The 24,477-nt window shown below is 45.0% G+C and overlaps 1 protein-coding gene across 1 annotated transcript in view; it reads right to left on the reverse strand.

Annotated features, from left to right (window-relative positions):
- Positions 1–645: 645 nt before the first annotated feature.
- Positions 646–24,477, reverse strand: part of TANC2 (tetratricopeptide repeat, ankyrin repeat and coiled-coil containing 2) — a 197,735-nt gene continuing 173,903 nt past the window's right edge. Inside the window, exons 19-28 of the mRNA XM_081883745.1 lie at positions 22,949–23,134; positions 21,121–21,214; positions 16,111–16,244; positions 13,662–13,785; positions 12,760–12,935; positions 10,163–10,295; positions 8,640–8,731; positions 6,179–6,325; positions 4,538–4,638; positions 646–2,954 (exon numbers count right to left, since the gene is read on the reverse strand). Of these exons, the coding sequence (XP_081739871.1) occupies positions 1,010–2,954; positions 4,538–4,638; positions 6,179–6,325; positions 8,640–8,731; positions 10,163–10,295; positions 12,760–12,935; positions 13,662–13,785; positions 16,111–16,244; positions 21,121–21,214; positions 22,949–23,134 (3,132 nt within the window). The 3' untranslated portion in view covers positions 646–1,009. The remainder of the gene's footprint in view (positions 2,955–4,537; positions 4,639–6,178; positions 6,326–8,639; positions 8,732–10,162; positions 10,296–12,759; positions 12,936–13,661; positions 13,786–16,110; positions 16,245–21,120; positions 21,215–22,948; positions 23,135–24,477) is intronic.

The raw sequence follows: 24,477 nt of genomic DNA on the forward strand, positions 1-24,477 counted from the left end.
GTGTACTAATACTGACTTCTAGGGGGAGGGCATTAACCGTCACAATGGGAGTGCCTGTACAAATTCTGCTTCTCTTTCTCAGTTCCCCCCATCACGCTTTCAAATGATAGGACACCTCACAGTTTATAATGAGCTTTCTTGATTTGGGAACAATACCTGGAATGTGAATCGGTAAGGTGCTCCTGTTCCATTAGGAGGACAAGCCCACTGATAATGGACAGGAAGTCCGATATACAGACCGAGGTAGCCGCCCACTGATTGGCTGAAGTGGAGAGAACTTTGATTTCTCCCTGAATATTTGTTCAACTGCCTCAGAGGAAATCAAAACAGTATCATTCCGAACATGCCTTTCAAAGCAATGTTACCCGTGGAAGTCCATACCAACAGATTGGCTGGAAAGGATTTTGAAAAATTCGCAACCATGAACCCTTAATACTAATGTTCAAGCCTATCACACCAGATAAAGCAGGATGGGTTTTATGCATAGCTCCTCACCGTATTACGAACAAAATAAAAGCCCCATTCTGTGCAGGTCAACAAGCTCTTTGGACACAACAAAACAATGTGGACAGCACTGCGCTGACTGAAAGAGTGCAATTTCCAAGTCAAAAGGGCTCAGTACTCTGGAGGAAAATTTAGTAAGTGTTTCAAAGCCTATATTCAAACCAATCTGGATTTTGAAATTCGCATTTTGTTTTTTCAAAGAGCTGGTTACCTCTCTCGAGCGATTCCTTCTAGGTCAGCCCCAACACCGTGTACTAACATTGCCTAATTGACAGCTGAAGACATGTACAGTGCTGGCTTTATCTGAGGTCAGCTGTGTGCAGCAAAGGGTTTGGAGCATGTCTTAGACTGCCTCATCATCACACAGGAAAAAAACCCTAGTTGGTGGCCTGCTAGGTGAATGAAAAATTCAAAAAGGGAGGAAGGAAAAACAGCAGTGTAATGTGGGAATTCAGCCGGGAAAAGTGTGCTGAAAACAAGGCTCTTACTCCAAGACACGTCCGTTTCACACATTAGACTCCACAAATGGTCTCTTTGGTTTGATAGGGGATGTCTGTCCTTGCCTGGAGTCTCTGGAGAGTTGCCTATAGAGGTTGTCCTGATACGCCTGTGCAACAGGCAGTGTCCTGGCCACCTTAACATCGGGATACGAAGAGGTTTGGCTAACTCTCTCTAGGAGGTCTCCTCGGGAGCCATTGGCCAATATCCCATGTGGGCTGTAATAGTCGTCTTCCAGCAAGTGGCCATTCTGTGCATTGTTGGTTTTGTTATAAAAGGCAATGCTGCTGATTGAGGAAGGCGGGCTGAACGTTTCTGGCTGGGGGAGGTTTCCTGGGGACGTGGGGCTTATGACGGTATCCACTGAAGACACAGCCCAGGTTCGGTTCTGTTGGTGCAGGTGGGGATACTGCTGAGTCCGGGCCGTTTTATCAATGATTCCCATGAAAGGTGTGGTCCTGGAGCGGGCGGGCTCGCTGGGGTAACCGCCCTGCGTTGGAGAGACTGGGGAAAGCTCGTCACATGACCTGTCATAGGCTGGCTTAAGGGGGATCTCCATCTGCTGAATAGAAGCAGAAGGGCGGAAGGGGGGGTTCAGATTGGGAGTGGATGAGATGCTATTGCTGGAAGGGGAAAATCGGAGGCCAACGCTCTGAGAATGAAGCAGAGGCCTTGGGGTCGGGGGGTGAGGTTTGATTTCATTGGGGTTTACTGCCATGGGCCTTCGTATCAAGTGAGAGATATCTGGCGAACCTAGCTGGCTAGTGGGAAGGGAGGAACGTTCGAGATCGAGCTTTGTATGACAGACTGGGTAATAGGAAGCTGACTGGCTGCGCCCGATCTGCGGGGTCTGGTTATATCTCATCCCACCGCGATAGGCAGAGGAAGGCCTCTGTGGAAGATCCTCTTTAGCCAGCCCTCCATGCTGGCAGATGGCCCCTGCACTGAGACTGGCCTGAACGTGCTGCATGGGCCGCCCATCCCCCACTATCCCCCCAATGGAGCTCTGGTAGACCAGCCGGTTTTGGCCAGCAGCCACTTCTGACGACGCCGACTGGTATTTGCTGGTCATTGAATGGGCCACCTGGCCGTAAGTGCCCGTGGGGATCACAGTACTGCAGTGCACAGCCGAACTCGGCTGGTTGCTTCTGACGATCTGCGCCTTGGCAGGCTGCAACCTGAGCCCCTGCTGGGGGACTGCAACAGGCAGCGGAAGCATCTGGAAGGACCTCTGTGTCATTTTGGAGAGTGGAGACTTTGGCCGACTGGGAAGTTGACTGATGCTGGGTTCCTGCTGGTATCGTACGGGTGAGCCGGACTGAGCCCTGTAGACACTCATGCTATCTGCTGGAGGGCTGGCTCGGTACTGAGGGCCTCTACGAAGGGGAGAAGGAGGTGGGCTTTGATACTCTTTCCCTTGGCTACCTACTGGAGGTGGGCTAAAGCGGTAAGACGAGGCTTGGTGAGCAGGAGATGTGTGTGCTGGGCTAGGCCTATAATGGGAGTTCTGGTGCGTTGGGGAGAGTGCTGGGGAGGTGGGCTGGTACCCTTGCCTTGTTGGTGACCCCACAGAACTATTTGACCTGAAGTCAAACACCTGATGTGAGCTAAGTGGTGAGCTGGAGATGTAGGCAGAGTCTCGGTGGGCAGGAGAAGAAGGTGGGCTCTGGATGATGGGCAGAGTTTGGCTCGGCCGTGACTCCGTCTGCAAGCCAACAGAAATGTTTTCTTCTACATCTTGCTCAAGGTACTCCTCTTCCAAGATGTCCTGCACTGCATACAACTCTTCGTGCTGCGTTTCAGGTTCAGATGCCGCAAGAGGCTCTTGCTGTAGTTGCGCCTGCGTCTGTCTGCACTCTTCCTCCACCCTCATCAGCAGCCGCTGGATCTCACGGTTGTTCGGACAGAGCTTGATGGCCTCGTTCAGGTCCTCCAGCGCTGCTGAAAACTGCCTGCTCGACCCAAGAGAGGGGACAAAAAAAGAAGAACCAAAGTTACTCTGGATCGGAACGGATTTGGGAAGACTTAAGCAACAAGTTTCTTGCGAAGAAAAGCATTGCTAGCCATGGTGGGGAGGATGTTCCGAGTCCTGTAAGAACCAGATTCTTCAGCCTTTGGCTGTTTCTTCCATTTCCACGGCAGAGGACACAAGCCAGTTTTCCCAAGATTGCTCTCTTGGAAATGAAGGGAACAAGGCAGGCAACTTTATGGTATGCAGGGTAGGTTTAGCTGTGCCCCTCCAACTATTTAAGGTCTGAGCTTAAGCCCTTACAATGCTCCGGGCAAGTGGCAAGCTCTGGCCTTCCTGAAGCCAATGCATTCTGCTCTGAGAATTGTTCTCTTGGGAATGAAGGGAACAAGGAAGGGAGAGAGTGCCTGACACAAGCCCACAATGCCTTTGGCTATCTTTTGAGGAACAGAAGGGTGGGGAGTTTGGGGGGAGGTGGGTTGTCATTTACAGGGACACTGGTAGCTTTTCAACAAAACAGTCATCTACTCGAATGTGATTGCGATTGGTAGAGAATATCCTCTACGCCCTTCATGCATTTCGTTTTATTGTTTGGTTTTTTTAAAACACAACAATTTCCCCAAGCCCCAAAACTTTTGACCTCCCCTGACTGCTGATGCTAGGAGGCAAGGCATGGTATGGCAAGGGAAGGCTTTTCCTTTCTTTTTTTAAAGTGGTATAATGGACCCTGAGTGAAGAAATGTGGGAAAGTCCCAGAAAGGAAATTGGTTGCCAATTTATTGCAAGCAGTGGGGAGCCGAATATGAATGCATAAAAGAAGGGAAAGTGTGGCTCAATTCATAGAGCTCTGTTTCTGGAATGGAAGTTTAATTATAGCAGTGAGAGACCCAGACGAGGGTTTATTGCCACTTCAGTGGGTCCTCCGTGAGCTGAGAGGTTGAACTGCAGGGCCTCCAGCTCAGCCGTGATGATCAAATGGGTAGGTACAAAAGAAACTCTGGAACAAAACAAAGCTCCAAACAGTCACAGCAGGTACCCTACTCCTTGAGCTGAGCAAAGAGGCTAGCAGTGGCTGAAAGGCCAAGCTCTCCAGTCAGTTCAGGATTCTGAAATGTGATCCCACCTGCAGCAGATGAGCCAGGCCCCTTTAAGCACCAACCAGAACACAGATGAGATACAACTGGATCCCACTGCTTTCATAGCAACAACTAATTTCGAGCACAGAGCAGAGCAATCACTAGTTAACCCCCAAACATGCCCTCCAGTTGCTCAGCTGCTGCATGCTTCAGTGATGTGAATAAATCTAGCACTGACAGAATGCTTTTGAGGACACTATGGTCCATCGTACAGAATTACTATATTTGGAACTGTGGAAGGTGCTCAGCTTAATGGAAGAGGGCGAGTTTCTTAACCTGGTATTTCCGAGGGTTCGAATTATAGTCTCCCTTGGGCAATCAATTCCCTTGCTGTCGATTCACTTGTGTGGAATGGGGGCATTTTTGGAATGTGTCACACCCAAACCTCAGGAGAACAGAACCTTTCATTTCTCTCTGGCTCTCCTCTCACCTGCTGCTGCGTTTGGCCCTTGCTCTTGCATAGTAAGCTTCATAAGATTTCGGTTTCAGCTCCAGTGCTTTAGTAGCAAATTCCTCCGCCATTCCAAAATCCTGCCATCACAATAGGTGCGTAGATAAGTCATTGAATATATACACACACAGAGAATTTGGGAAGAAAAAATAATAATATGACATGGAAATATTTTTATATGTGGACTTGGTATTTTCCAACACTGACGTCATGTCACAGATAGCTGGTATCGAGAGATCCAACCCTGTTTTGTGAAGTTACGAGGTTATCCACTCCCAAGCTGAGCCTATAAGGACTCAGTTTGTTCCTTGTGTGTCTCTTCAATCGGTCTGCTGTCACTTGTGTCTGCCCTGGAAACCTTGCTGGATATATGATTCTGTCAATTCGACAGGTCTTTAGTGTATGTACTTATTGTTAATCTTCTCCCTGCACCGCTAATCTAAAAGTGCAGCCTGGACCTTTACATTGGGCACTGTTGGAAACAGAACTTTCCATCAATCTGCTCTTCTCATGACCTTTTTTTTGGGGGGGGGGTTCTCTTGAACTGTGTGCTAAAGGAACACGTGAAGCGGTGTTCCTTTCCCCCTTGCCAGTTTCAATGCTGGCTACTCGCCCTGCAAACTGTGATTAGGCCGAATGTTTCAGTGTAGGGCACCTTAACACGGCTGCTGACTCTGGCTGGAGTGAATGGCTGCAGTGAAGCTATGCAACACAACCGTGCGATGAGGGCATTCAAGTAAGCCTCTACTTATACAGTAACTCTGAATTTTTTTTGCTAACCAATAAAAAGGAAGAGGCAAACCTTGGAAAGGTTAAGAAAACCCTTCAAAATGGTCTGGATATGCTCAATGGGTATGTTTGGTTTTATACATACATTTTTAGTTTCTTGCTTCTCTTCTCCCTAAACAATTTCTGCAAAGTGCTAATGTAAGTTAACTCTGTTTCTTAGCTCTGTGGTCACACTTAACAGATATGATTAAAACATGTCTATTCTTTAAAATGTTTGCATGCCAAATCCTTGACTTTAAATCCAAACGTGTAAAGCTTTATTATATATGTTGGCTTCTATATTGCTGAGACATTGACTGGATTCCTAGCATAAACAGTATTGTTTCTCTTTTCACCCACTTGTAAAAACACTTCCCCTGCTATGTTTTTAGACACAGGAACAGATTGCAGCTAACGCAAGTTGTTGCCCAACTCCAGGAGGAGGATGGGAGGGTGTGGGGTAATGTGTTTCTGATTCTGAGTCACTGCTCTAAGAGAAAGCAGGAGCTTCAGAAGGCTATGACAGCATTTCAAGTCCGACAGCACCCTCCAATCTGCACACATCCAGACATTGAGAAGGAAAAAAAATCAAAGAGAGCTATAACAGCTGTTTTTATATAGCGATGAATTTTTAATTGCTTGAAATTAATCTCAAACCATTGGCTTGGCTGTTTCAGAACTGTAAAACGCCAGTGCTCTGTGAAGGACAACCAGGTTACAAAAAAGGTGGAGGTTTTCAAGGCCATTCCAGGAGTCTGGGAAAGAGTCTGGTTAGGGAGTGGTTTAGGAACAGGAAAGGGAGCTGGGAAAGGATCATTGCCAGGAAGGGGCTTTGAGAAGGAGGCCACTTACATTCATTTTCCTCCGGCATCTGGAGAGGTTGAGAAGGAGCGACACCTTCAGTTCCCGGAAGGTTTTCAGGTCCTCTCCAAACCCTTCTCGGGGGAACTTCTTCAGAGCATACTGGTAGCGCTGGGCAGCCTCCTTCACTTTCCCTTTCTAGCAGAACGGCAAACAGGTCAAAATGCACCACTCAGTTTTCTATTTCAGCATTGTAGCAGTTATAAGACAATCACTGAAGACAGCTGAATGTGCCTACACAGTTGCATCAGAGGGATCTAGAAATAAGCATGGCAGCTGTCGTTCCTGGCCGAATGAAATTTGGCTGCATGGAAGTCTTTAAGAGAAAAGCTTCCCTCTGTAAATTAATTTCTGGCGTGCTCTTAGGTTTCTTGTTTTGATACTGGAGGGAGAAAACAGCACAGCTGAAAAGCTCAGACCCTAGAGAATGGTTAGGTGGGTTTTCTTAAGATGCCACCGGATTGACTGTAAATACTAAATACACTGGGTAAAGGTTAGCTCAAAGAAAGAAGTGCCAAGATTGGGCACATCATGGAAGTATGTCCAAATGTATTGCACACATTGGTACTAGTCTGAAGTGACCTGGTCAATTACTTGTCCATCTCACCATGGACAGGGGACCAACGAGAACACAACTGACCGACTAACAACATGTGCCTGACAGTAATATCAACTGCCCAAAGGTTCCTGCCAAACAGAACCTCTTCCTGTACTACTTTGACATAAGGCTTAGAAAAGAGTGGCTGTTTTCCCCCCCTCACACACGGCTGATTTCCCAGCTGAAGGAAATATTGAACTATTAATGGCCTCCCCACTATAGAAGCAGAAGGATTTCAAGGATGGATTTGGCAGGAAAGAGCATATTGCCTACAATACCACTTCCAGTCCTGGAAATGGAGAGGTCAGTGCAGAGGGACCTGCATAATATCGTAAGAGGCACATACTTTTAAATTACCTGTCTTTCCCCCATTGCCTCTAGTTTCTGTATCTCAGCCCTATTGCCTCCAATACATCTCCTTTTATTCATCTATTTATTTATTTATTTATTTATTTATTTACTCACTCACTTTATGAAACCATTTCTATCCCACCCCTTGCTGTTGCAAAAGGAGACACAGTTTACAATATCTACAAATTACAATTTTATAAAAACAACAATATACACTTATCAATCAAAAACACATGAGAATCAGTTAATTTTGTAGGTTTGTTTGGTTTATCTGTCAGATGCAGCAAAACCATGCCAAGGTATAATGGTCAACAACTAGCAGAAAATAGCAAGGGAGGAAACCAACTACAGTCATACCTTGGAAGCTGAAAGCCTTGGCTACTGAACAAATCGGCTCCTGAACAATCAAAACCTGGAAATGAGTGTTCTGGTTTTCGAACTATTTTCAGAAGCAGAATATCCAGCACGGCTTCCGATGGGCTGCAGGACATTCCTGCAGCCAATTGGAAACAGAATTTTGTTTTTTGAATGGTTCTGGGAGTCGAACGGACACCCGGAACGCATGCTGTTCGAAAACCTGGGTACCGCTGTACAACTTTCATAGGGCAAGGCATTCCATCAGCTTAGTACATCTTTTTGCGTCTTCTGCTCATATCATCATAATATCTACATTGGATGGCAACATCCCATTGGCACCAGCAGAGGCTTTGCTCCCAAGGCAAGTAGCAATGTGGTGCAGAATTTTAATTTTTAGTGCAAGGTATAAACTGTAGCCAAGCAGTTGCTCAAGATTCTGAATTAAGAGAACCACCTTGATTCTAAGAAAGCTATTCCAGATATTGGAGAACATAAAAGTGTTTTGTGGTCGTTGCTACTGCTGCTGTTTTGCTTCACAAAGCCCAGCAATTTAGTCAAGCAATGATGCTACGGACAATCCTGTCAGACACAGGGCTCAATGGGGTCTGAAGTTCTATGGACATGCTGACTGTATGCATTTAATCCCAATGGCCATGGGCAGTGCCAAAAGCAACAAGATCAAAACATCAAAAATAAAGAGATGTTCTACAGTGGTAACCATTAACTTAGATGTACTGCAGTGTTTTGGAGTAATGGGCACCTGCTGCCAGGTTCTGAGACTAGGGGATTTTTTTTCATTCAACAATCCAAGCCACTGTCAGACTCCTTGTGCTAAAAATTAAAAATTAACTGATGCACATGAATTGTGCAAATTAAGCACATTTATATATAGTTGCTCATTTGAATTCAAATTAGGTTCTTTTAGCCACTGAGAGAGTGCAGAATAAAGAAACATCATAGACTTGACACCCACTCAGTCACCCTGTGGCATAGTCAGAAGAGCAAGGGGGGAAATGCTTTTTTAAAAAATATGAAAGCTCAGGAACTGTTTTGATGAAATTGCAGCAGCAAAGAAATAAACACTGATAACTAGATACAAGGTCGTTTACTGATACTTGGTGAAAAGCTCAGTTTTCCATCTCTCACCTTGTAAAACATGTCTCCTTCCTCCATCAACTTGCTCAACAGGATGACCATGATGTCTGGCTTGGAGGTGGCCATCGCCCAGGTTGCTGGACCTGTAGTGTACAGGATGCATGATGGGTAAAAAACTCATACAATGCAAAAGGTGGTAAGGGAGGAAAGCTAAGGTGGATAAACATCCTGCGGGGGAAGAAATTTCTGCTGGAGAGAACAACTTGGTGCAGCCAACCCAAGGAGCGTGGGGTTCTCACAAGAATGTTTCAGACTAAAAACGCCTTTCCCTTGCAATCTTTTCTTTCAGCTCATTTGAAATGATTCGCAAATGTTGGAGAAGAAGGCATCAATATCCACCAATTAGCATTGGTGGGAAGTAAAGACAGTTACGTTCTGGAAAATGTGATTAGTGAAGAAATCAAAGGGTTTAACAAACAATATAGATCAATCCATGTAAGCTTTAAAGATGGTATGCTACAGCAACCTGGATGTATTTGGGGCTGAAAGTTTATTTGTGGTATATTTGTGAACAGTTTTAAAAATATTTGGTGTTTGAGAACAAGGCTCACTTCAAACAGGGCTTATACCTGCGAAGTACTTTGGATACACTCCCCTTCTATTGCAGTCCAAGAGCCCAATTCTACAGCTGTTTTATGTAGGCCTTTACAAATCCACCAAGCCTTCATGGTCTCACTTGGCAAGCGAATTGTCAAATAGGGGAGTTCTCAAACAGCCAGAAAGGCATGGGGAAGCATTTCAGAAGGCTTTGAGTAAAAAAATAAATTGGCAGCATTTTAAAAGTGAATTAGGTCTTGAGGTCAAGTTATTCTCTGCAACAGTAAGGGGGGGAAATAATTGTTTGAAGGTGAGAAAAAATGAAAACAGAGGGAGAGAATGCAGGCAGGCAAAACCATAGAAGAGAAAGCAGAGCTGTCAGACCACCAAGCTGGATGATGACAGCAGTGATGTATACCTCGTGGTCGACTCGGTAGCGTCTGACAGCCTTTGAAGAAAAGGAGAAAACAAAAAAGTTGTAGAAGAGGGAGAAAAGATGGATGACGGTGAATTTAAAAAAAAAGAAAAAGCAGCAGTGAGAGGCAGGCAGCATAGCAGCCAAGGCACCAGCAAATTCCCTTGTGACGTGAGGAGTTGTAGGGGAGTAGAGCAGTGCAGGCAATACCCAAACCTGGAAGCATCTACAGAGCAAGGAAAGCAAGAGCGGACAGCAGCATATCAGCACAGCAGCACGGGAGAACAGTCGAAGTGGTGGTCATTCTCAGAGGAAAAACCTCATTAAGAGTTACTCCCCCCAGTTTGCCAAGAGCTAGGCGGGGGGAAATCCAATGTTCGATTAACACAGCAGCCAAAGCACACAGGAATGCTGGTATTCTGCTGGTGAAACAGAAGCAGCATTCTTTCAAAACCGGACATGCCTTTTTCACAGAAGTGCTGCATGTCTGCACAACCTGGGAGGAAATATGGCTCTTGAGAGATTCACAAGGTGGGTTTTCTTTTCTTTGACTGTTCCCTACCTATCTTGGCTCCTTTCTTCAGTAGTGTGACAACAACAGAAGTATTGCGGCAACCCACTGCCCTGTCGAGGGGGCGCATCCCACTGTAATCCACATGCTCAATCATGGCACCGTGATCCACCAGGAACTGAACCTACAAATAAGCAATCAATTGAAATCAGCATCAGCCTGGAAGTCATAGGCATTATGATCATGCAATTAAGTGCAGGTTTTTGACCTCAAAAGAACTGAGAGTGGGATGCTGAGCTAAAATGGCAACTATTTTTATTCCTTCACCTCATTTGACTCCTGAAGGCACTTAAGAGTTGGAATGAATCAAAAAGCCATCAGATCCAACCCTCGGCTCAAAGGTAAGGTAAAGATAAAGGGACCCCTGACCATTAGGTCCAGTCGTGGCCGACTCTGGGGTTGCAGCGCTCATCTCGCTTTATTGGCCGAGGGAGCCGGCGTACAGCTTCTGGGTCATGTGGCCAGCATGACTAAGCCGCTTCTGGCGAACCAGAGCAGCGCACGGAAACGCCATTTACCTTCCCGCTGGAGTGGTATCTATTATCTACTTGCACTTTGACGTGCTTTCGAACTGCTAGGTTAGCAGGAGCAGGGATTGAGCAACGGGAGCTCACCCCATCACGGGGATTCGAACCGCTGACCTTCTGATCAGCAAGTTCTAGGCTCTGTGGTTTAAGCCACAGCGCCACCCGCGTCCCGCATCAGATCCAACCCTCGGCTCAAAGGTAAAACTACCCATATATGCCAACCACACACTCCAGGCCATACCAGAGAGAGCATATATGCCACATGGCAAATAGCTGCAGACTTCATTGTGTTGAAGTGCGATGTCTACTTTTGCCTGACACTATACCGTTGGGCTAAGGCCTGTTCTTTCTTTTTCTTTCAGCTCAGTACATCAGAAGCAAAACTCCCTCGGTGTGCTTTCCCAAAAAGTTGACCACTACTGTTGGATAAGAATTTGAAGGTGGTTTGTGGCCACGTTCCTCAATTAGCTCAGGAAATCAACCACAGTACACTCCTGGAACAGCTGTCCAAGTTAGGGGTGAGTGGCAACGCTTTGTAGTGGTTCCGGTCCTACTTGGCTGGACATTTCCAGAAGGTGATGCTTGGGGAGTGTTTTTTAGCCCCATGCAGCCTCCAATGTGGGGTTCCTCAGGGATCAGTGTTATCTCCTATACTGTTTAACATTTACATGAAACCACTGAGTGGAGTTATCCAGAGGTTTGGAGAATGCGGTCAGCAATATGCCGATGACACACAACTCTGCTTCCTCTTTACATCTGCAGGTGAGACAGTAGATGTGCTGGATCTTTGTCTTGCCTCGGTAATGGACTGGATGAGAGCCAACAAACTGAAGCTCCATCCAGATAAGACTGAAGCACTGTTAGTGGGCAGTTCCCCAGATCAGATGGATGGGAGGTTGGCTGCTCTTGATGGGGTTACAGTTCCTCTGAAGGAGTGGGTATGCAGCTTGGGGGTACTTCTGGAGCCTCTGCTGTCACTTGAGGCTCAGGTGGCCTCAGTGGTGCAGAGTGCCTTCCATCTACTTCGGCTGGTGGCCCAGCTGCACCCCTATCTGGCATGGACTGATTAACTACTGTTGCCTGTGCTCTGGTAACCTCAAGGTTAGATTACTGCAACGCCTTATACGTAGGGCTGCCTCTGAAGACGGTTCGGAAACTTCATCTGGTGTAGAATTTAGCGGCCAGGTTGCTCAGTTTGAGCATATTACACTGATCCTGGCCCAATTACATTGGCTGCCAATTAGTTTCAAAGTGCTGGTTTTGACCTTGTTGTTGTTTAGTCATTTAGTAGTGTCTGATTCTTTGTGACCCCATGGACCAGAGCACACCAGGCACTCCTGTCTTCCACTGCCTCCTGCAGTTTGCTCAAACTGCCTTGTCGTGGCAAAGGGGCTTGAATAACTCAGAGAGGCTATGAGCTATGCTGTTCAGGGCCACCCAAGACGGACAGGTCATAGTGGAGAGTTTTGACTAAATGTGATCCGCCTGGAGTCAGAACCGGCAAGCCAGTCCAGTATCCCTGCCAAGAAAACTCCATGGTTTTGACCTATAAAGCCCTAAACAGCTCAGGACCGCAATACCGCAAGGATCACGCTTCCTTATATGAACCCACCCAGACCCTCATCACCTGAGGCCCTTCTGCATGTGCCCCTTTCGTGAGGGTGGCAACATGAGAACGGGCCCTTTCTACGGTGGCTCTCCATTTGTGACATGCTCTCCTCAAGGAGGTTCAGCTGGTGTCTTCATTATACACTTTTAGGCACCAAGCAAAAATGTCCTTTTCATCAAAGCCTTTGGCTGATTAACATCTGATGCCCTTTTAAATGTGTTGTGGAGGAGGGAATCATTGGTTTGTTTTTGTTCTCATTTTTATGATCTATTCTGTCTTTCTTATTTTGTATTTTTATGTTGTGAACTGCCCTGAGATCTACAGGTGAAGGGCAGTATACAAATTTAATTAATTAAACGTAAGTTTCACAAGGGTTTTCCAAAGCTTGACATCATCCTGAACCTCCTCTCTTGGATTTGAATTCTCCCTCCGCCCCGCCCCAAAACACTTACCACTTCTGCATCACCATAAAAAGCAGCTAGATCCAACGGAGTGCGCCCATTTTTGTCGGCATGGTCTGTAGCAGCTCCACTCTCCACCAAAGCTCGTACTACTGAAAGGTGTCCCTTTAGGCAAGCCCAGCTGAGGGCAGTAAGTCCTTCTTTGTCCATTAGGGAAATGGAGGATCCTGGGGAAAAACAAAACACAGAGCAAGACTGCTTAGGTGTATTTCCAAATACGCTAAACCCACCTGCAACTCATAGTGCCCCTCTTTAAGAGTTTCATTCCTGGAAGTTGTTGTTTTTCCTTCCATGGAAGTGTGTGCCTTATTTAAGAGACTCTTATGTCCCCTGCAATATTCCATATACTGGCTGGGCAGGTATCTTTGGAGGAAAATTGCCACCAACTAGTTTGCTGACATTTGAAGTGCCTGCTTGTCAGACAATAAAGGTAATAATACCATTTGGAAAAGAATGACGTGATAGATCTGATTCCTAGAGGGAAGGAACAAAGGATAGAGGAACACACGGCTGGTGCAATCTCTATAGGTTGTGGCCAGCCAGAATAGCAGCATGATTTTGGTCGTTTACGCCAATAGCTATTCTGCTGAGCCGAGATTTTCTGAATCTGTAGACTGGGGGTGGGATTGGCACCTGAATTGGGTAATCATGAGATGGGACATTTTGTTCACAAAGTTTCGACCCTGTAAAAAGTCAATCAACTAGGTAAGGCTATTCCACTGTAAATGAAACATTCATATACAGCATCCTAATTCTGAATTGAGTCTAGCTTGCATGATTTCATCCAACGGTATGAAATTTGTGGAAAGCTAACCTCAAGGTCTATCTTCACAGTAATTTTGGAGTCTGCTTACACATACTTGGGTTTAATCTCAACATGACTCCAAACTAACCTTGTGCTAGTAAGAACTCTACAGTGCCCAAATGCCCCTCCGAAGCTGCCATCATCAAAGGAGTCCGGCCTTGTTTATCTGCCATGTTAACATCTGCACCATGGGTGAGCAAGAGATCAACAATCTGAAAGCATACAAAGCAAGGATGCATTGAGTACAAATTGTGCACAGTTTGAGAGCCATGAAAAAAAATGCATAAGCCCCTACGCTCTGTACTCACGACAAGTTTCAGTTTGCAATTAAAATGTCACTATGCTACACCTACTTAAGTCTAGTACTTTCAAAATCATCCACCTCCAAACATTCCTCATATATCCATTGGATTTACATTTAAGAAATACTTTTATTTAAAATGGATGTGAAGTTTTCAGAATGTTCTGCACATCCTTCCTCTAGACAAGGGGTGAAGAATCCTTTTCAACCCAACATATTCACACTCACAACTGCACCTGCTTCACACCCTATTCACAGAAATGCCTCTCTTCACACATGCGCTCCTCATTCACACACACAGTGACTATACATTATGTTATTTTTACTGCTGGGGAAGGGGAGGCCAGTTAGGATTTTCAAATTGCAACATTCAAATGTTTTGGGCTTCCTTGGAAAATAGGTTCTGTGGCTCTGCCCAGCTTTGGCTCTCCCTCAGCACACCTTGAAAGGACACCTGTGCAGCCTGAATGCTCTTCCTCAGGGTGGGGTGGGGCACCTCCAAAGTGATCCATGTTTTCATCACCTACTTACTGGAGCAAGCTGTCTCTCTAGAGCCCCTCTCTGTAAAAGGTCCTCCGCCATTTCCCGCCAGAGAGACAGCATGCAACAGGAGACGTACAGACTTGTTTAAATCTGCTCACCCCAAATTATTGGAGGTTGCACAGGGAAAGCTCAGAGAAAAAGAGAGTAAGAGAGATTGCTGAAGGGCTCAAGCAAGGCATCATGTGTACAAGTGCACCATGGATGAGCGTGGAGAAAGAGGGAAAACCGCAGAGAGAGTGGAGAAATAGAGAAAGACGTAGCAGCATATTCCATGTTGATTCTCAATGGAGGCTGCTAAGTGAGTTTCTGGAAGCAGAACAGAGCTGGTGAGGGGGTGGCAGAACAGATTAAGAGTTCACAGGGGCTGCACCCAGCCCATGGGATGGAGGTTCCCCACCAATGGTATAAGCTAATGTATGGAATAGGCTACTAAGGTACACTCTCGGGTAGATTCTGGGTGATTTGAGCTCCCATCCTGCTGCCTCCATGTCATTTACCTTGAGCTATCTGGTCCCTCTCTCATTTCCATATATAATGTATGTTTTCTTTATCTATATCTGTGCATGCTGGGCTGTCTTGGAATAACTCTGCGGCAAAAACACTGGCAACCCCATATTTCTAAATAAATGCAGTGAACGTCTGAGTTACCAACCGTCATACCAACCAGAAAACACAATGCCAATCAGGGAACACACTTATTTATCAAATGTTAGGTGGGAACAGACTGGAATCTAAAAGATGGGTCAGGGGGAACATTATTGAGGTGTGTGGGAGAAGCCAAAAGGGCTACATGGAAGATAAAGAGTGAATTGCCTATCTTGGAATAGGCTAATGGGGCTTTCCACGTGTAGAAAAAATTGCTTTAATTTGAATTGGAACATTTGGCACCTTTGGGGTAAAACATGTTCCTTCCAGCACAATAAATCTCCATCAGCATTTGTGAACCATAAGCTTTCTTCTAATGAGAGTTAGGCACTGTTTACATGTGAATCACACACATTTAAAGGAGGGAGGAAGAGGATTTGGTATGAAATGCTCTCTTTGGCAGTACGTCAAAGCAATCTCCCTTCCTTCTGCATTCCTACGAATGCCGCAGTTATTGGTTCCCTTGCTCCCTGTTTTGCATCTTGCATTCCTGAAGAACTCACATACATCTAAAAGCCTCCATAATTAAAATACAGAAAACTTCAGACAGGCACCTATCTATTTTTTAAGATGCTGTGACAACACCAAGGTATTGAAAATTGATTAGCGATCCTCCCAGGACTTCACCATAGGGAGACACATGTTGAAACCTCTCTCACGTTGTTGAGGATATCCCACCAAAAGGCCCATGTGATGTACCATATTTTTTGCTCTATAAGACTCACTTTTTCCCTCCTAAAAAGTAAGGGGAGATGTGTGTGCGTCTTATGGAGCGAATGCTGGCTGCGCAGCTATCCCAGAAGCCAGAACAGCTGCTTTCACTGCGCAGCGATCTCTCTTGCTGTTCTGGCTTCTGAGATTCAGAATATTTTTTTTCTTGTTTTCCTCCTCCAAAAACTAGATGCATCTTGTGGTCTGGTGCGTCTTATAGAGCGAAAAATACGGTAAATGATACAGGAAGCAGCTCCAAAAATCCAAGCTGTATGCATACTTGTTACCTTATTAGGAGAAGAACAGGCAGCTGTTTCCTCCCTCCCACTCCCCTTACCTGCCAATGGCCTTGTCTAACAGCACTGAATAAGGGAACGACTCCCCGTCGGTTGGGCTGGGCTACAGCCGCTCCCTGCTCCAGAAGCAGACGGCAAACATCCAGCTTGCCTCGTCCGGCTGCAGCAGTCAGGGCTGGAAGAGAGAAAAGACCAATCAGAATAAAATAAAAGCCTGCCGCTGCCGCCACTGCTGCTGCATGACTTCAAGCCATGGTATGCACCTAAGTGCTGTGCGATGGCTAAAGTGGAAATAATCCCTGCCTATGGGTTTCTTCTTTTTTTAAAAAAAGAACATGATAAAAGGATTGTGGTCCAAAAATTTTTAAAAAAGGCTTTAGGTTACAATTTCCAAGATTCGCCCAAGAGATAAAGGGTAGCATAGACCCTGGAAAGATTTTAGCCCTCTTCAGGCATTATCCATTGGCCAAGGGAATGAATACAGAATTCCACCTCCTGCTGCCATTCCATATTGGAGGGTAATATCCGGAAGCAGGGAGTCTCCGCTCCCCCATGCATTTCCCCAGTTTCTAAAATGTGTGGGTAGCCTCTATGAGCATAGAAAACTCCCCAACTCAGAAGATCATCCTTCAACTGGGGACAGGATGGAGTTAGCGTGCTCACTCCCACGGCTTCCCTTCACATGCTTAACTGACTAGAAAACACATTACCGTATTTTTCACTCCATTGGATGCAGATTTCCCCCTCCAAAAATTGAGGGGAAATGTGTGCGCGTCCTATGGAGCGAATTCAGGCTTGTGCCATAGCCGCGCACAACCCCTCCGGCAGGGAGAAGCTGCACAGGGCTATGGCTTCTTTAGCCCTGCGCAAAGAGGCTAAAGAGGAAGCCAAAGCAGCGAACGGGATCCATCCCGCTCGCTGCCTTGGCTTGTGCCATAGCCGCGTGCAACCCCTCCGGCAGGGAGAGGTTGTGGGCAGCCTGTACGCTGCTCTTTGGGGCTGGGGGGAAAAATATTTTTTTAATCGATTTCCCCGTCTAAAAACTAGGTGCGCCCTATGGTCCGGTGCGCCCTATGGTGCGAAAAATACGGTAAATGGAGTTGTTTTTTAAATCTGCATCATTCATGGTAATTGCTATATGTTAAGTAACAAGACGAGGAAAGTACAATTCTCTACATCCAGGTTAAGTTATCAGAGAGAATACTTTGTTTGGGGTAGCGCCCCCCACCCCCGTACATAGATCTACACACATATTTATTGCTATTATTATTATTACAAAGTAAATTTCCCATCAGGCTGCTTCTGCAGTAGCCAGGTGTGCAGGATCGCTGGCAGTACAGGGCACGGTAATTCCCCAGGGCACATGTTCTTAAGCAGGCAGTTCCAAGCAGGGCCAGCCCAAGACATTTTGACACCTGAGGCAAACCACAAAATGGCACACCACCCCTTACCCCAACCGGCCAGGGAAGAATGGATGACTGAAAGGGACAGGAGATGGATATTTACATCAGGAACATGGGTGGGAGGAGACCAGCAGCACCTCCTATTCTCTAAAGGCCACTGCAGAGGCAGCACTGGGGGGCAGAGGCTACAAGGGAGGTGGAAGATCTGGCCTCCAATGAGTGGGCGACAGCTGCTGCCGCCATCGAGGCAACAGCAGAGGGTGATACATTCCTTTTTTTAAAAAAAAAAATCTTTTTATTGAGTTTCAGTTACAACATCAAAGAAAGAAAAAAGAAAACCAAAAAAAGAACACAAAAGACGAAACAACAATTTCAAAAAGAAAAAGGGAAAACAAGAAGAAAAAATATCCATACCTAACACCAGAGAACATCAATCTCTGTTACAATTCTATATCTTATTTTTTAAAACTTTATATATTTAGATCTTTCTTCTACACCCCTGTTGACCTCCTTCCCTCCCGATTTCGGGCTTCTTGATGAAAGGAAATTTTCCATTTTCTGCAGCTAATAATTATTGATGGTTTGCGCATCGTAAGTTTTATAACAGACCTGCTATAGTTTTTAAATTTTTATGGTTTCCTTCAATGTATACCATAAATTTATTCCAATCACTAATAAACTTTGTATTTTTTTGGTTTCTAATTTTTTGCGTCATTTTTGCTAATTCAACATATTCAAATAATCTTGTTTGCCAATCTCTAACCGTTGGTGTATTTGTACTTTTCCAATTTTGTGCAATTAGTATTCTGGCCGCTGCTGTTGAGTATTGAAATAAAATCTTATCTTCTTTTTTAATTTCATCCCCGATTATTCCTAGTAAAAAGGCCTCTGGTCTTTTAGGGAAAGTATATTTAAATATTTTTTTTAACTCGTTATAAATCAGATCCCAAAATTTCTTGCAGGCTGCATCCATTGCCCCCGGGGATCCTACCTCACCTTGCCTCATGGGTGGGCCAGCCCTAGTTTCAAAGGATTAGAGGGAAAATCTGTCTGCATGGGGGTGGGTGAATACATTTAAAATTTTTGAACTGCTACATTTCTCATGGTATTACATATTAAGTAATAATCCCAAATCAACCTATTATGTCCCCCATATTCAAATTTATGTACAATTGGCAGACTTTTCTGTCTAGTGTGTTTAACCATATAGGTAAAGGTAAAGGTACCCCTGCCCGTACGGGCCAGTCTTGACAGACTCTGGGGTTGTGCGCCCATCTCACTCAAGAGGCCAGGGGCCAGCGCTGTCCGAAGACACTTCCGGGTCACGTGGCCAGCGTGACATCGCTGCTCTGGCGAGCCAGAGCCGCACACGGAAACGCCGTTTACCTTCCCGCTGGTAAGCGGTCCCTATTTATCTACTTGCACCCGGAGGTGCTTTCGAACTGCTAGGTTGGCAGGCGCTGGGACCGAGCAGCAGGAGCGCACCCCGCCGCAGGGATTCGAACCGCTGACCTTTCGATCGGCAAGTCCTAGGCGCTGAGGCTTTAACCCACAGCGCCATCTGCGTCCCCTGTTTAACCATATAGAACAGTACAATTACATGGGTCATCTGTTCATATGTGCACCACATGAATGGCATTAACATTTTCTCACGTGAATTAGAACCGAACTAATTTAGGCATGCTGGATGTGTTTCTAAAATTATTGGGCTGAGCACGAAGAACTTCAATTTCAACTGAAACTAAACCAAAGCACTGAATGATTTGACTCCCTGGTCCCCAAAATGCAATTTGGACAGACGCTTTTAAGAAGACAAAACAAAACCCTGCATTTTCATCTGCAATACTTTTGAGAGTTCACCAGGGAAAAGCCTGTAATGCAACCATCAGACAGACACAATTCCATCTAAATGCAAACTTGGGTCCTTTCTTAGGTCAAGGCAGAGCCCCCCAGCAGCAAAAGCCTTTTCTGTACAACCAAGAGATCATTCATTCTCAAGACTTCCAGAGTTTTGTGTAACATGGAAGTGCCTTTTGCCTGGCATAATGTGTACTGTCTGGGTTAGAGGAGACACTTTCACCCTGAAAAACAGACGAAAGCACTTTTTGAAGTTGCTCTTTCCCAGACTGACACAATAAACTGCCGGCAGAGCAATTTCTTTCCCAACCACCACCTCGCCCTCCCATTCTCCAGCAGACCAAGTCCTTTGTCTTCTGCTGCTTAAAATTGCCTCTTTGAATATTCTGGCCTGGCTTCTCTCTCTGCTTTTGAAGCATTCACACCAACCCTCTCTCCATGCAAATGAACATTTTCTGTAAAATAACCCTGATCCAGATCTCTCAGAAGTTCATTGAGATAGGTGAATCTGCTAGCTGTGCAAAATGAACTGATTTTAAATTAGTAATTAGAAGCCATGAAGCAACTGTCTTCTATAAAGCCACATTTCTCTGCCAAAAATAAGGAGGCACCTGCTGTAGTGGATTATCAGGATGTTCTTTTGAGTATCCAGCCCGGCACTGCTCAGAGATAAGTAAGAGCACACACTGACCTGGTTCACACATAACACTAAACCGAACTATGGCCCAGGGCAAATGGCCACTGTGCTAGTCCTGCTGTTGTTATACAACCCAGAACTAAACCATGGTTTGGCTTAGCTGATCCTGATTTAACACCCCCCCCCCAGGTAATGTGGGAGCAGCAGGACTGGGAAGTAGGGCACCATCTGTGATATTTACTTCAGAAACTCACATTTGCTCATTCGCACAAAGCCATGGTTTGGCTTAGCATTATGTATGAACTGGGCCAAAGTGAGGCAACAATTGCATATTCACATTTCTCCCAGGCACTGATTTTAAGAAATAAATGGACAGTTCTGAAAGGAACCCGAAGCCTCTGGAGCGCAGCGGGACTTCCCGCTGCGCTCCGGAGGCTTCAGGCGGCTATCCCTGAAGCCTCGGTGCGCACCGACCCCTCTCGCTTTCCAGGCTTCAGCGAAAGCAACACGAAGCCTCCGGAGCGCGGAGGGAGCGCTCCCTCTGCGCTTCGGAGGCTTTGTGTTGCTATCGCTGAAGCCAAGGAGCCTGCATTCGCTCCATAAGACGCACACACATTTCCCCATAATTTTTGGAGGGGGGAAAAGTGCATCTTATAGAGCGAAAAATACGGTAATTCCTGACTCCATATTTTCCACCATGATCACTGGCACCCTCTGATGGGCCACTTCAGCTGGATTTTACTAGAGACTGAGCTGGTAGAAGTTCAGCAAGAATTGTCCCTGCCTTCTTTTAGACATCTCCTGAAAACTGTGTCATTCAGACAAGCTGCTGAGAGGTGAATTCCTTTTAGCAAGCAGTATTTATTAACTGATGTTTTTACTGCTCTTACTGGGATGTCACATTCTTATGCATATTGCCTTGCTGTAATTTTATTCAAGTGCGGCCTATAAATATTGAAATAAATAAAATATTTATAAGCTTTTCCTCCTTAAACTCAGAAGCAACAACCGATACTCAACACCCTGAAAATTAAGGGACAGAGGTTTATGTTGGCACTGTTGTGAATTTCCCAGAGGATAACCCATCTCTTTCAGCACATCACACATGTATTCAACGGATGCAAGGGGAGCCACAAACAGTCTACAGAATTTACCTGTCTCTCCCCAGAGACTGTCAAAGCTGTTGATCTGTGCTCGTTCTACCTCCTCCTCATCTTTTTCTGGAAGATCAAGCAGGTAGGAGACAATCTAAAAACAAAGAAATCTGTCAGTTTCTGAACTTCTCTGCGTGTCTAAAAATAAGCTGCTGATAATCTGAAGCTGTAACTGCTTTGAACAAAACAAATGGAAAAGGAGTGAACAAATTCCCTATCTGGCACTTTCCCACAAAGGAAATATACTCCCCAGCCCCATTAAAATAATTATTTGCCTTTACAACAAAAACACACACCGTCACCCCCACCCCCACCATAATCTATTTATTTATTTGGAAACACCTTTAGAAGGTAGCACACAGTATCAGGACATAAATCTTAAACAGTATCCAACTAAACAAACAAGTCACAATGGGGTTTTTTTGGGTTTTTTTTAAAAATACACTTAATAACCTTAAAAAACCCTGCAAGGGAAGATTCACGAGGAACCTGACGTACTAAACGGGTCCACTATACATTCAAAACTCTAGCCTACATTCAACGATTGTTAGTACTGTATTTATTCGAACCAAACGCTCCCCTTTTTTGGCCAAATTGCGGTGCAAAAATTAAGGTGCGCATTATATTCGACGGCACATTTACATTCACCAGCAAATACTTTTTTTGGTTTAAAGATTCTGAAAATTGAGGTGTGCATTCGATTCGATGGCACGTTATCGACTCAAGTAAATACGGTATACTGGCTGTGCCATCAGTTATCCATGTGTGAACATCCAGACTAATTATTGGATATTATATTAAGAGTGTATAAAGTTTCCGGCTGTCTTTGAAACTTCTTAGGACACCTGAGCTAGTTCTGTACAGGACAGCTATGTTTTCCTTTGACCTTTGAAGCCCTAGAAGGTTGTCTGTGAGGGAAAGTGGCCTTTGGGCTGAAAGACGTTCCCCACCCTCTACCCCAGCTAATGAGACAACACAGTCCTTAAGGACTGCCTGCTCCCACTTAGGCCTGCCTGATAACATTTCCCCAGGTGCCTCAGAGGTTAGATGTGTGGTTATGCACCATGATGGCTATGGTCTGCCTCCACAGTTGGAGGCAGCAATGGTAAGGGAGAGTGCTCTTATGCTCATGTTCTATCTGGTTGGCCACTGTGAGCCTAGGATGCTTGATTAGATGGGCCATTGGCCTACTATTCTTATGCTCTTATATACCCAAGAGAATACTTTTTCTGTGGTTGCACCCTGTCTATGGAACTTGAGCCCACAGAAGAGCCACGTTAATTTTCTTTTAGATACTAGGAGAATTCTATCCTACTTATTCAGGCTTTTCGTATTTTGTTCATTTCCTTGTTCTATTTCACATTAATTTCTCCCGGTCATTATTTCTATATGGTACAGGCTGCTGGAATTGCTTCAATTTGTATAATTTGCCTGAAATGTTTTATCTGCAATCTATTGGTAAACCGTAATTTTGATTTTCTATCATTTCTTGCTTTTCTTGCAGTTGTTTTTATGCTGCTTAATGATTTGTTATTAGCCACCTTGTATGTCATTTCTAGTACAGGAGAGGCAAGCAAATTATTTTAAACAACAAGAAGTCAGTAGATTGTCCACAGCTTTTGGCTGCAGAGCTATAGGTGTGGTGACTTCCCTCAAGCCACTTGATGGTCAGAAAGGTTTGCTGCATACAAAGGCGTCCCTAGGCTCCCATAGCAACCGCATAACCCTCCCTCACACTTCAAGCTTTAAAAACAGTTACTCAGTATTTTGCCTTAACACAAAGGCCGCTTGGCCAGTGAGGATTCAACAAGGCTGAGCGGCAACTTACCTCGGTGTATCCCATGCTGGCAGCAGCAATCAGTGCCTGCTGGATGGCTTGACTCTTTTTAAACACTCCCTGCTGTTGCCCAGCAATTGTCCAGTCACACTGGATTAAAAACTTGACAACTTCCAGGTGGCCTCTGAGAGCTGCATGAACCAGTGCACACTGACCGTTCTTGTCCAAGTGATCCACCTTTTCAAGAAAAGGAAAAAATGGCTGATTAAAATTTAACTCAACTGCTGTATGCTTCAGTTCCTACTTTCCTAACACTGCCACATTCATATGGGAAATATTCTCCTTGTTTCTCTGGCCATATATACAGAGCTAGCCAGAACCTGGTGCCTGTTTTGTAATGACAACTGTATTCTGTATCCACATTATTCACATGTAGCACAAACCACTCTCACAGATTTCATCTGCAAGGAGCAATGACATTTAAAATGGAGTTTAGAATATAAACTCAGGACAAATCGTGCCAAACACAATTGCTATGTGCACCGGCTGTGATCTGCAAACCTCTTTGCTACATTCCCCCATTTGGTAAAATCTACCAAGTCCCAGTCCAATAAGCAAAGTTGGTCTGAAGAAATCTATTGTTTACATCCAATTCGGGAATTAGGTGCCGTTCTGTCTTGTTACCGAATGACAGTGTTTGCTTCTAGAGAGCTACCTATGGTTTTCAGTGAACTTTTTGCTGTTACTTTTGGGAAATAGCAAACGTTCACTGAAAACCACAGTAGCTCTCTAGAAGCAAACACTGTCATTCGGCAACAAGACAGAATGACATAGTGATCGTATAGAGCACAAATGTCACCTAAAGCATTGAGCTGGTTAGTGAGACAGCGTAAAATTGCAGGCTCCTGGAGAGGTGTTGGTTCCTGGATGTTTTCTGAGGTTAGACAACCATACTAGAAGTGGAGAATCTGCCAAAGACTACTGTTGTTGTTCTGGTTTATATTTATGTATTATAATATAGTTATATTCTTACAGAGTGTGCAAAAACAACTCACATTAATAACAACAAAACCTCCTAAAAACAGAGCTATACAATTAGAAGGTGGGATGAAAAAATCCTGCCCCATTAAAAAAGGCCAAAATGCCCCCCCTCAATTTTAAGGGCCAAAAGCCCAGGTAAAAATAAGAGTCTTTGCCTGAGGACCACCTTCAGGAACTTTTACAACATTCAGGAGCCTGAAAGAGTTAATTTTAACCTAAAATGAAAACAAGTTTCTAGCCATCTTAATTATGAAGACAGGTATGACAATTAAAAAGACATGTTCCTGAACAAATAGTTAAATCATATCCCTAATCCATGTTACATTCAAGTTCCCGGTTTTGCCAGGATATGCTTTATGATGTATTAGATTCTGGAATTCCATCCTAGGGATATTGGCTACTCCTACTCACTTGGTGCGAAGTGTCACGTAAAAAGGGAGAAGGCATATTCTCCAACAGCTGGCATTTACCATGTTTGTGCAAAACAAGATTATGAACTCTAGCCTTGCTTTCTGTATCTGAGTGATAGCAAATTAAAA

This window comes from Podarcis melisellensis, assembly GCF_964234715.1.
Source record: "Podarcis melisellensis genome assembly, chromosome: 13".
NCBI lineage: Eukaryota > Metazoa > Chordata > Lepidosauria > Squamata > Lacertidae > Podarcis > Podarcis melisellensis.